This window comes from Clinocottus analis, unplaced genomic scaffold, assembly GCF_023055335.1.
Source record: "Clinocottus analis isolate CAN_PGR_092001 unplaced genomic scaffold, fCliAna1.0.p SCAF_6, whole genome shotgun sequence".
Classification (NCBI taxonomy): domain Eukaryota; kingdom Metazoa; phylum Chordata; class Actinopteri; order Perciformes; family Cottidae; genus Clinocottus; species Clinocottus analis.
Genome location: NW_027176218.1, coordinates 12,716,749 through 12,730,042, shown reverse-complemented (window position 1 = coordinate 12,730,042; position 13,294 = coordinate 12,716,749). Strand labels below are relative to the sequence as shown.

At 41.2% G+C, this 13,294-nt stretch overlaps 1 protein-coding gene across 9 annotated transcripts in view; it reads left to right on the top strand.

Annotated features, from left to right (window-relative positions):
- Positions 1 to 13,294, top strand: part of magi2b (membrane associated guanylate kinase, WW and PDZ domain containing 2b) — a 74,548-nt gene that overhangs the window by 51,722 nt on the left and 9,532 nt on the right. For all 9 annotated transcript variants that reach the window (XM_068602589.1, XM_068602590.1, XM_068602588.1 and 6 more), the window contains exons 9-12: positions 134 to 316; positions 4,998 to 5,521; positions 6,376 to 6,544; positions 12,413 to 12,444. In XM_068602589.1, coding sequence (XP_068458690.1) covers positions 134 to 316; positions 4,998 to 5,521; positions 6,376 to 6,544; positions 12,413 to 12,444 — 908 coding nt within the window. The remainder of the gene's footprint in view (positions 1 to 133; positions 317 to 4,997; positions 5,522 to 6,375; positions 6,545 to 12,412; positions 12,445 to 13,294) is intronic.

The window sequence follows — 13,294 nt, the reverse complement described above, 5'->3', positions numbered from 1 at the left end:
TGTTCAGAAAAAATGTACAGTATGTTCATTCAGCACTGAAAACTTGTGTCCAATGTGACCGAACAAATGTCCGTGGTTTCTATACATCAAGAATATCTAAAATATAATAATTCAAAACCTTCTGTCCCTTCAGAGAAGCCTTTGTTTACGAGGGACCCAACACAGCTGAAGGGGAACTTCCTGTCAACGGCCCTGCAGAAGAGCAACATGGGATTTGGATTCACGATCATCGGAGGTGACGAGCCCGACGAGTTCCTGCAAGTGAAGAGTGTAATACCAGACGGACCCGCTGCTCAAGATGGAAAGATGGACACAGGTAATTATGTGTACCACCAACAAATCATTTAATCAGAAATACATTGAGATTTCCACAAAAAACAAGCTGTCGCCGCAGTCCACAGTTACACCCTAACGCTTAGGTTCTCAACCTGTGTAACTATTTTTAAAGGATTTTTCAATTGAGGCTAATTTACAAAAACGTTTTTTAAATTTTACGTACCCCTGGAGTGCCTTCACATACCCCTGGGGTACACGTATCCCCATTTGAGAACCATTTCCCTACTAATAATGGGTTTATAGAAATACTTAAGCACAGCCTCAATATTCAGATTCCTCAACATAATGGACCTTAATTTTCTATCAAAGCAGATCAAGTGTGAAGACCTTTCACTGGCAGAGTTTTAGAATAATTCAAGCAGGTTGTTGGGTAATTTCAGTCCACCTAAAAGTCAAGGGGAGTGCAGTAGTCGTCAGTATCCAGTAAATTTGGTGCTGCAGTGTAATCTTTTCTCTGCCAACTCAGAACAGTTCTTAGCATAAGCCCAAAATCACAGTCTGACTGAGAAAGCAAACCATTGGATGATGTTGTGTAGTACTGTGTGCACGACAGATGTTGTCAACCAAAATAAAATGTTGTTTTCATCCAAATGAATCACAGTACAGGATATGACACAGGTTCCCTTTAAGCCTTCACCTACTAAGGGATAAACACATATTGACGGACATTTACCTTGTAAAATAAATAAATAAAGCACACCAGTTGCATAACTTTCTTTATTCATGAAAACCTGAAGTTTGGGCCATGGCCCTGTTTTATGAAGGGCCATGCCTCCTAATTAGCCAGCTGTGGCTCGGAGTTTGATGAGGTCATCCACCAATCGCAAGATCGGTGCTTCGATCCCCGGCTCCTCCAGTCCACGTTGATGTTTCCTTGGGCAGGACACCTAACCCCAAGTTGCCCCTGAAGGCTGAGCCTGCGGTGTGTGCTTTATATTGGTTTAATCCATCAAAACAGGCAGTTTCCAGTTCACAAGTCCTAGAGAGTTAGCAGCCAGGATGCTGTGTGCAGTTTCGTGGACACATGCTGCCACTTTAGTCTCTATCGGATCAATTAGTTTAGCTGCAAGGTTGTCAGCTGGGTCTCTGCCTGGAAAAATTGTCAGGGTTTCCGCTATTGTTTTGCAAGCCTGGTGTAACGTTAGCAAATGTTTGGTCAAAAGAGATAGCGGCTTTGTGACAACAGTAGGGCATTAGCTGTGGACATCGGAGTGCAGTGTGTGTGTGCAGTGTATTTGTTGATCAATTAATTCTACAACTCCTCAAAACCCGTGAGGAGATCCAAGGAAAGTTGTTTTATTTAATATTTTTTTATTGCAAGATAATGTCATTAATTTATTTCCAATAGCAAAATACGATGCTCAAATTGTATCAGGAAAGCACAATGTTGTACAAATGTCATCAAAAGCATTATGTTGTATATTTAATTTGCTACACTCAGAAATTAAGGAACATCTGATGGAAATTAAAAATGATAATTGTTAGAACTATAATGGTATTATTGAATAGTCCTATGGGTATTCTGTATCGGCAAGTTTTCAACTGTAAATACTTGTACTTGAAAAAAGTGGTATCAGATACTCTGCATTACCTAAAGCTAAGGTATACTGATTGAGACTGAAAAAGAAGGATTGGTGCATAGCTGTTTAAGTGCTAAGGTTTTAAATGTTCCACAAATGCAACTCAAGCACAGTTGATACAAAAGTTGTACAGTTGTAATACATAAATGGTATCAATGATGGGAACACAATTGCATTGATAATCAGTGATCACAGAGAAATGTTGATGCACATCTTAGAAAAAAATAACTCAGTAGTAGATCAGAATCAGAACCATTTATTAAGTAAGTTTACACTTACAGGGAACTTGTCCTGGCAGGAGGTGCAAAACATTTAACAAAAATAAAAATAAAAAAAAACATTTGACGCTAAAAATTAAACAGAGTGCAATAAGGTGGGAGCGTGGATATTTACATTTGGGAGTATTGAATATTTACAGTTGGATCTGCATGGAATAAAACGTGAAAAAAAGAATAAAAATAAGGATAAATTAAAAATATATAAAGCGCAAGGAATGAAGTGATTGATAATGTGAAAGTGACAAGTGTAAAGTGTACAGTAAAGTGGCAAGTGTATTTAAATATAAGGTGTGGAGGGATGCGCAAGGGAGTGAATGGTAGGAAATAGTATCCCCAGAAATATCAATTTATCTTAAAAGCGGACATCATTGGCCATTGGTGGCATATTTAGGGTGCCCTATATTTGTGCCTGCAGCACTGTGTGTCCCAGGCAAGGACTTCAGTTTCCTTTCAGGGCACTCTCTGTCCTCTGTGAGTGCACTATGATGTTCTTTTTTAATGGGAATAAGAGGAAGTGATTTGATTAGCTATAGCTGACACCAGCCCACACAACACCTCCTTCATTAGGAGTTGAATTTCGGGCTTTTACAGCAGCATGCAGGTGCAATATCACTGCACTAACACCAGTGGTCACAGTATTATCAAAAGATTTGCCACACACAGATATACCAGCTGTGGCGGTGGCAGCTGCCATACCTAAAAAATGCGTTGTCGCACCAGCTGACACCCCAGTTTTAGTAAATGTAATTTAAAAAAAAACTCTGATGACATCTCCTAAAATAAAATGTATTCTTTTGTCATTGAAAAAAATCTGAATATTTGAAATAAAAAAATAGTATTGATTTCTAATGGGATTTTTAATACATTACTCATTTGCCACAATTAATATCATGCTGTTGAGTGAAACATCTCAATTTGGGTTTCCAAACAATTATTGTTATTTGTGATGGTTTGTGATTAACTTAGCATCTCTAGATCCACAAATGTCCACTAGTGCCATGAATTTGTCCCATACTTGTGTCTCCGCGTTGATTCATGAAACCAAAAGTCTATAACATCTACTCAAGCAGTATTTTATATATAATTCAGTCTTCCTGTGTGAATGTGAGCGTGAATGGATGTCTGTCGCTATGTTTAATCCTGTCCATAGTCTGGCGACCTGTCCAGGGTGTATGCCTTCGCCCAATGTCAGCTGGGATCAGCTGCAGCGCCCCCACGGCTCTGAATAGGATAAGCGGCTAAAGACGATGGATGGATAGCTTGAGTAGTGGTTAAAGAGACCCTGCCATATGTGAAAGGTTAACAAACAGTGTTTAAATTTGCAATATCCTTAAGAAGACACCAAATCTCGAGCTCTGCAGTTTGTTTTGAATGGAGCGATCAGTTTGCAGTTTTACCTGGGGAGTCGGCTACAGTTATAGGCTCAGAGGAGGAACTGTCTGACGCTTCAAGTGTGCTCTGCTCTGAACCTGTGAGCTGGCCTCATGCCTGGCACGGTTGGTGCCTAAATTGGCCATTTAGAGCACATTTCAGAGTTGGGAATCCTCCTTCCTGCTCTCGGCTCCTGCTTTCTGCTTTCATGTCTCTCCCTCTACCTATCAGTTTCACTTTTATCTGGAATCCATCTCTTTCTATTTTATCTCTCTCTCTCTCTCTATTTGTCTCTCTAGCTTACCCTTTATTATGCTTCTTTATCTAAGCATGCCATCTGACACTTCTCCTCTGCTTTCAGCCTCAGTATATTTTCATCCTCTTTTTTTCTACCTCTATTTTTTTCATTCCTCTATCCTGGTTTGTCAGCCCTTCCTCTTTCTGTTCTGATTTCTCTCTCTCTCTCTCTCTCTCTCTCTCTCTCTCTCTCTCTCTCTCTCTCTCTCTCTCTGTCTCTCTCTCCCTCTCTCTCTCCCGCTCTCTGTTCTGATCTCTCTCTCTCTTTCTCTCTCTCCATCTTGCTCCTCTCCGCTCTGTGACATTGCCAGAGCTGCTCACACTCATGCATGTGCAAACACATTCACACTTACGCATGCACACAGTAACAGAGTCACACAGGCACTCCCTGGCTGAGATTAGCTGGCCTATTTGAGCTGTGTGTCATTGCTCTTAGGGATTGTGTATGATTGTGCATGTGAAATGTATGGTGTGTGTTTATGTGTGTGCACATGTTCACAGGAGTGTGTGTTTCTGCACATGTGACAGAGTGCTTCCAGAAATGTGAAATAGAGGATTAAAGGTGGCTGAATTTGTCATGGGGCTGTGACTTTAATGCTGAAATCCAAAACTTTCCGCACATTGAAACTACAGCAGAGATGACAGAGTATATAGTGTTGTATTTGGGAAATTGTTTCACCTCGTTAAAATTTGTTCACAGAAAAAATGTCATCGACCAAACTGGTAACGTGAACATAAATACAAAATGTATTACAGTGAGGAAATATTGGAGATTTCCATGATTGGCGTCTCTGCAATGCTAACGTGCACCAGATTATATTCACAGACGTTCTCTCTCACCTCACTGTCTTACACATACACTTGTACATTGCCTCCAGTGGCAGTGAATTGATATTATAGTCCGATGTGACACTTAAGAGGCACAGAGTGCTTTTTCTGTGTTGCAACAGCATGTCCTGATCCCACTGAGATTTGATATTCATTGCAACAGACTGTGACAAGTTCTTTTTTTTTTGCAGCGCAGTATGTTTACACACGAACCATTGAGACCAGAGCATGTGGTCTGTGTAATATGTAACATACCGTAGTGTGAGTGTGACTGCAGCTTTTGAGTCCTTCCTGTCTCCTTTCTTAGGTGATGTCATTGTCTACATAAATGACATCTGCGTGCTTGGCACCACACACGCCGATGTGGTCAAGCTTTTCCAGTCCGTACCAATCGGTCAGAGCGTAACCCTCGTGCTCTGTCGAGGTTATCCTCTGCCCTTTGACCCAGAGGACCCGAGTGGCGCAGCAAGCACTTCTCTGACACCCATCGGCCTGGAGCATCGCCCCCTGGTGGTAAACGGCCGCGGCAGCTACGACCCCTACCTAGAGTATCTGTCGTTGAGCTCCCAGCTTCCTCCTCAGGCTCTGGCCGGAGCCCCTCACCCCGGGGACACGCATCTGGATGGCTCATCTCTGCCGCCAACCACACCCGGTTCTGCATCTGCACTTACACCTCACGACGACAACGTGTCCATGGCCTCCTCTGGGACTACAGGTGTTGCTGGGACAACTGCACAGGGGGCAGAGTTTCTGACAGTTACCATGGTGAAAGGGGCGGAGGGATTTGGGTTCACCATTGCCGACAGTCCCACTGGTCAGCGAGTGAAACAGGTGACGTACTTATGATGATCGCTACAGCCCTTCTTTTACTATTGGAATGAACGGCTTCAGACCGGTTTGATGTTTCTGTGATTCAGAAAGTAAATGTGCTGTTTCAAAAGCAAAATCTCAGTTGTCAGCGAAATTCGGTGATCAAGGTGAGTCACAAACTGCGGGTCAAGGTCAATTTAATTCAGTCAAGGCCGTTAAGTAGAAAGAGATTGAAATAATAAGAACAAAGTGAGCTGACTGTGAAGAAAGTTTTATCTATTAACGTAGTAATCATTGTAATGATTGAAAGACTTAGCTGTCCTGTAGTAGCTCCAGAGTGAGAAAAAGGCTCTAACAAACAGATAAATTGTGGAAGATGGGTTGTGATGATACAACAGATGCTATTTATCATAAAACATCTGCACTTCAAAAACATTTGGAATTTGCACATTTTCCTGCTGCATTTTTTTATTGTTTCAAGAATTTTTGATAAATAATCTTCATGTCAATATCGTGTAAAAAAAATTCAACGTTATTGACAAGAAGATCATTTTTTTCTAAATCATTCAACTGACTGTTCCTAAAAACAACAACTAGAAAATACACAAACTGGTTTTTGAAAACTAAACTCATCGCAGTGGTATGATTTTTAGATATGAGTTCAGGGACCAACAATAGATTACTGCATTGAGAGGAAAATTATTAAATAATTTCCCTCAATTAAAAAATATACCACGTGCAGGTCGTTAGTCTAATCCAAGTTGATGAATTATATTCGACATTAGAAGCTTCGAGTTAATTGAAAGTTGCCACAAAAAGAAATACCAGCTCGTCGCATTGTGTGACGCTATATTAACTGTGCTGTTGTGGTGCAGGTGCTGGATCCGGGCTCACAGGGGGCGTCGGGGCTGATAGAGGGAGACCTGATCCTGGAGGTGAACCAGCAGCCGGTGGCTGCAGCTGGACATGGACGAGTGGTGGAGATGCTCAAAGAGTGTCCTGTGGGAGCCGAAGCGACTCTCCTCATACAGAGAGGAGCAACAGGTGAGAGACTTGTTTCTTCTCTGTGTGAAAGTCAAGATAGTCAAAGTCTAAATATGTGTTATCTCTTTTACAGTCAGTGATGGGTTTTTTTTATCTTTTCATGTCAGCAGTGGTGGAAAAACATGATGACAGTAGAATTAGTGTCAAAGCACAAGTTTAATTTTGGTATCTTTCAAAGATAATTTTAACCAAGGAAGGGTCCAGAGGTAGAGCAACTGTCCAGCTAAATATAAGCTGTCTTCTGATTGAGATGACAAATGTCATGTCACTGTGCATCTCCAGCTGCAGCTGAACAAGTAAGAGTCAAGTAGAGTGAACAGTGAGAGCCGAGGGAGCAGAAGAGATTTTGATTATGATAATTTTGAGACTGTTCTATTTTTGGACACATTCAAATCACAGTGGCCTCTTACTTGGATTTATTCAAGTCTCTGGATAAGATTTTATTTTTGGAATATTAAATAGTTTAGAAGCTAGAAGAAGAATCGTGTCTGGTGCAAAACTGGGCAAATGTATTTTTCAAATGTTTTAAATAAGAGTAACTGTGTATTGATTCAGGATTATTTAATGAACCAATCATTGCTGTATGTTGGTTAAGAAAAAACAAAACCTGAATATTCCCCCTGGGGAATTTAGGTCATTGTGGGAGCAAACAGCCCCAAAACATACTGTGAGACACCAGAAGAAATGAACGGCTACATATATATATATATATATATATATATATATATATATATATATATATATATATATTAGTTGACAACCGGTGGAAAGACTGTGAACTATCTAAGACTGAATCGTGATCTCGGACCGCTTGTGTGTTTTTATAGGACGGATAAGCCTCTGGGGGCAAGGGGCTACATTTCTGGTGTTCTGGAGTAGCCAGCAGATATCCAGGCCAAGACTTCCCATTCCGTGTGCTGCTCATTGTTTACATTCAAATTAGCAATTTGAGACGTGAGATTGGCGTTGAGAGAACATTTTTTGACCGGATGGTTTCACAAGTAGCCAGTTTAGAAGCTACTTACCGCAGACACAGTGGCGTACTATCCATCTGCCATATTGGGAAAGGCTGAGTTTTTACCGGCCGTCCGTCATGCTGCGCGCTTACCTCATAGTTCGGTGGACAAATTGTATTGAGCGTCACAACCCCCACAAAATGACTAGTTTCAGTATAGAAAGTTGTTCAATTTGGTCCCATAACTTTGAAAGTCTAGATATTTGCCCCAAAAATGGAATCATTTTATTCCCATTTAAGTGAGCATGGGACGGCCGACATGTCTGGTGCGCATGCTCTGCCCCGAGAGCAAGTATGCAGCAGTGAGATTGCCAACCGAGTGTATATTCTGTACATAAGTAATCACCCTCCGCCGGGGGCAGGGCACGCCCCCAGCTTTTCAGAACAGAGATTACTGCTTATTTCTTCACCATTTTGAAACCTAATTTATATACTAGCCAAATTGTTTTAACCATTCGATTTGAGTTTGGCGGTTAATAGCACACTTTTCTGGGGTGTCACATACTCACTTTACTCAGACTTTAATTTATTTCAAATGTGATAACTCATGCATAGAATATGCAGCTATATTAAAATTTGTGAACAGTGTAAGCAGATATCATAGTTAGTGTTACTATTTTCTAAATGCGGCTTTATCGCCAGCATGTCACTAACGTTTTCCACCAGGCAAAGTGTTTTTAAGATACAGCAAATCAGAAGCTGGTCAGATTTAAAATGCAGTTGAAAGTTTATCTTACTGTTAGGTGTAGTACGTCTCTGTGGATAGAGATGGCACCAACACTGCTGCAGGGAAGCAGTTTCATCCCCACCGGGGACACTCATCTGCAAAATAAATGCAGTCATTTTACTGCAATATGCTTTGGAGAGAAATGACTGTGGAGAGTGTCTTCTAGCTGGCAAACAAGCTGCACTGGTTGGCAAAACGCTGTTTGGCTACCTGTACGGACAGTGCTCTGAACACTCGCTTTGATGATACAAACAGCATTTTCATTGTGTTATGGATTCATAAATGGTCCATTTTGAAGTGATGCGTTAAGGACAAGAGAAAATATAAATCAGAAAGCTCTAAACAAAATGCACACATATTTTTCTGACATATATATGTGTGTGTGTGTGTGTGTGTGTGTGTGTGTGTGTGTATGTGTGTGTGTGTGTGTGTGTGTGTGTGTGTGTGTGTGTGTGTGTGTGTGTGTGTGTGTGTGTGTGTGTATAGGTATTATCTCTTTGAATGACGGACCCACCAAAAGTCTTGAAAACTATTCTTCTCGATTTTTCTCAAAATGGCTCCTCATCCACACACTTAAGTCTTCATCATCAACATTACATTTTGACTGATTTTATTGTCGGTTGTCTTTGTACTTGGACTAGGCTTTCACATGTTGAATTCCTGTAACCAGCACTGCATTTTAATGAGAGGCTCAACGCCACCTTTAAGTTTCTGCACACGTTCAGCGTTGTACATTTCTCTTGAAGTGAAAGTAGATGACCACATGCCCTCAGTCGGAGAAAAAAGAAATAGAAATTGACTTATAACATAGCAGGAAAGAGGAATGAGAGAGAAATGTGGCCATTTGTACTCTACTGCTATTTCCTACAAGATTGGCCACCTGCTAAGAAATTAAATTGCACAGTGAAAGCTTTATTTGTTTGACGTGCTCTTGCACTGATTCTCTAAAATGTGTTCTGGTCACAGGGTCAAAATTTGACTTGCTAATTGCTGGGGCTGTCTTTACCATTGAGCCTTTGGCCATCTGACAAACACACAAACACTCAACCCCACAATGATTAACCGTACAGCACCGTTCAGCAGCCTGAATAAAAGTTAAGAGAGTCAAAAAGCTGTCCTCTGGCTACTTCAACAAATGCAGTTTATAAGTTCACTGTTTGCTTTTGATGTGCCATCCAGCAGATTTGCACTTTTTTTTTTTTCATGCTCATTTATTCGTTAAGTCTGTAGTTTGTCGAGGGATACATTTCCAGGAGTGAACAGTTCATTTGCATTGTTTCTGAAATGAAAACAGAACAATAAAGCAGAATTATAGATGTGCTTTCCTTGAATGGCTCCTTTATCTTTTATAATATTTAATTGGGGATAAAAACAATCGGTCTCATATACAGATAATGTTTAAATCTGAAAATCAATCAAAGACATCAACACACATTTAGTGATCCTGGCACATTCGACCTGATGTAAGTGCTGCTGGGTGGTTTGCTGATTTTACACCAGTCCTGTTGTTTTCAGTCTTAAAGTGCATCATTTAACATGGAGATGTATTGATGAACTATTGCCTCATCGTAGTGAATTGATTGTGTACGTATAGGTGTGTTGTTCCGCAAACTATATTCAGTCAGTTTATTACATGGAAGCTAGTAAAGTCGGTTATGTGCACAAATGTGTGTTACTGTACGTCAGCATGCATGGATGTGTACATGAGCCGATGAGATCAAATGTTGTGGCACTGACTCTTACAGCGCCAGCATCTGCCACCTAGTGGTTAACCTTTGCAAAGACATACCCTTGTGTTTCACTGTCAGACACGCCATTTAAAAAGGATGCTGAAATTCAATATACAAATTAGATTGCCCTACAAATGGTGTATATACATTTCATGTATATACACCATTTGTATTCACATTTAGACACAGCTTTCTATAGATATTCTTGTAAATACTGAGCTGAATGAGCCAAATTACCTCCCTTCCCCCAAAGATGTCATCTCCCCCAACCTCACCAGTTTCTATCAAACAACTGAGCCTGACACACCAGGAACCTCTCTGACTCCGCGTGTTGCTCTCCTCGCTGCAGGGTGAAAGAAAGGACAAGGTCCTTTCCAGTGACTCAGATGTACAAAATGTCAGAAATGTTTAAGCTTGTTTGTTTTCACAGATGTAGGATTTCTGTGCAGAACATCAAAGGAATTTAGCTTGCACACATGATTTTAGATGTGAGACTGAGAGCATCAGTGCTTTTTGTATAACAGACAGGGTGTTAGACTTCCCCTGTATGTGTTTGTATTTGTGTGTGTGTGTGTGTGTGTGTGTGTGTGTGTGTGTGTGTGTGTGTGTGTGTGTGTGTGTGTGTGTGTGTCTGACTGCTGTAGCGTGGGCACACTGCCAGAGTTCCACTGAGCTCTGGTCGTGTTCACAGCTCGGTCCCCTGACATCCCAGTTTGAAGCTGAGCCAACCACAGACTAGAGACATTTTGCTGCACCAATGAGGAAGCAGACCACGGTTGTGAAGAAAAGGGTGTCAGGCTGCACAAGCCAATCAGGCTGATCTGAAGGCCATCCAGAACTCAGCAGGCTAGTCTGTGAGGCCGGCCTGCCAGACTGTCTGACCACCGACTCCAGAGAGAGGACATATGAAGCCGCTCTACCAATCATCAGCATTCGTATGAGCCCGCCACACATCCGGCACATATGCCGATGAATTGTATTAGCATTTAAATTAAGCTTAAATGCCTCTGTGAGGATGACGCGCCTCTTTAATATGAGTGGACAATTGCCTTGTAGCTCATACTCATTTCCCTTAGTGGGTCATAAAGGAAAGTTTCCTGAGAATTAATTATTAGTATTCTCCTTAAAGGCTTCCCTTAAGGCCTGTGTTCCCTGGAGAACGTGGTTATTAGTTTCAACCTCCCACAAAGCCGTCCCTCTGCTGCTGAGTGGTTCCAGCACCAAGGACAGTTCTCACCAAACCATCATTCATGTTTATGTTTCTGCATTCATGTACAGGGAGGGTTTTTATTTCCTAGTCTCTTGTCCTCCACGCTCAAAGACACATTAGCGACATTTATTTTCAAAATAGCAAACATTTCAACGCAAAAATGATGCGTTACTTATGAATTGTGGGGGCTGGGTTTGGGAAATGTGGTGGTAAAAAGATAAAAGTGTAAGAATAGCATAAATACATTTACATGTTCATGTTTCCTCACATGGACTGGCAGTGATCTATTGTATTTCATTTTTCCTAAATCTCTCCCCACTCACTGATTTTGATAGAAATTCTGCTACTCTGTTAAAGGCTCTGGCTTTCATCTCCCACATCTAAAAAGCAGACGGATGTAGTGAGAGAGTAATTCCATAAATATATTTCTTCCAGTGCTCTCTGACATTTCTTCGGAAATCTCATAAACTGAATAAATTTGAAATATATCACAAATTCTCTAAAGAACATTTTACAAGCGCCCACGTCTGTTAAAGGATTCATCGGTGATGCTGCGGGAGTCTAGTGTGGATGAGGCACACTCGTGTGTTTATGCATTTGTATCCGCATGTGTAAAGATTAAAATTGCATGTTTATACAAAGCAGCCATTGCATATGATCCCCGATGTGTAAATGTATGTATTTGGGTCTCAGCAGCATAAATGTGCTGTATGTCTTTGAGTCAGTGGAGTCACAGGGGAGCTGTGTTGATGAGATTGTTGTTGTGATGGAGAGTGCTCCCTACATGCAGATAAAATATGACTTGTAGAAAAAACTGTGTGCGTGCGTGCGTGCGTGCTGCGTGTGTGTGTGTGTGTGTGTGTGTGTGTGTGCGTGCGTGCGTGCGTACGTGCTGCGTGTGTGCGTGCGTGCGCATCGGCCTGCAGCCAATGATGTAATTATGTTGAAAACCAACGTAACAACCAAACCCATTTAGGAAGAGTTACACAAACAAAGTCAAAACAGAGGAATATGAAGTCAACAAGCTGAGATTTGTTTCACAAGTTAAGGGGAGAGGATTTAACTATCATATTCAACATCTGCAGATAGGTTCCATTAAAGTTGTTTTTTGTCTGTGTTGTTTTGCAGGAAGGCGACAGAATATCCGTCTGCTCTCAGTAAACTGTGTTTTCTCTTTCGTCCTCAGGCCACATCTCTCCGCGGAAGGCCTCCAAACAGGTATGATGATTGAACCAAATATGTTTCTGCTTGTGTGTAGGTGTCCATGTGTTTGACTGAGAGGGAAAAAAATAGAAATATGAGTCTCTGAAACAGATTTGTTTGTTGAAGCAGAGAGATAAGATTGAAGCGTGTAAGATCAGCGTTTGTCACCGAGGTTGTTTTGCCTTTGAGGTGTTTGGCTTGTATTGTGAAATGAGCCGTCCTGTTGTGACCTGCTTATTGGTTTGATCACATCAGGTCTCACACCTCACTAGCTGGGGGAAAGTGCTTCAGATTTGTACTTCAACTGCAGCTGCTACTGCTTATACAATCAGCACTCATTCATGCTATTAGATAGAATATTCAGACATAATGAATCTCATCTCATGCACGTTTAAATTGTGAATATTAATTTGAATTTGTTATCATATGGCCAGTGGCCAATTAGCTATTTTTAGTTATTGTATATTTGCGTAACAGAAGACAAAAAACACACACTAGATGTAACGCGCACAGTCTGATGATCATCTTCCATCATCAATGTTACCTGCCATTTTCTCTAGTCAATCAATCAATGAGAAGCCGACAAGAAGACATGCATTTCCACTAATTGGAAAAATGGTTCTGTTACGCCTTTGACTCACGGACTGTGTGGACAGAAACAGACATGGTTCTCAGACATCTATTTTTGACACGGTCTCTCTTCCATCAAAATACCCAGAACTTGCATTGTGCTTATTTGCGCCTCTCCTGCCACCTCTGAACTTTGTGTAGTATTTTGGTGCCCAGCGCAAAAGTGCAGTCAGGCCAAACATATTTCAAGGTCAGGAAAAAGGCAAGCGGTCAAAGCGTTACCTGCCGTGGTCGT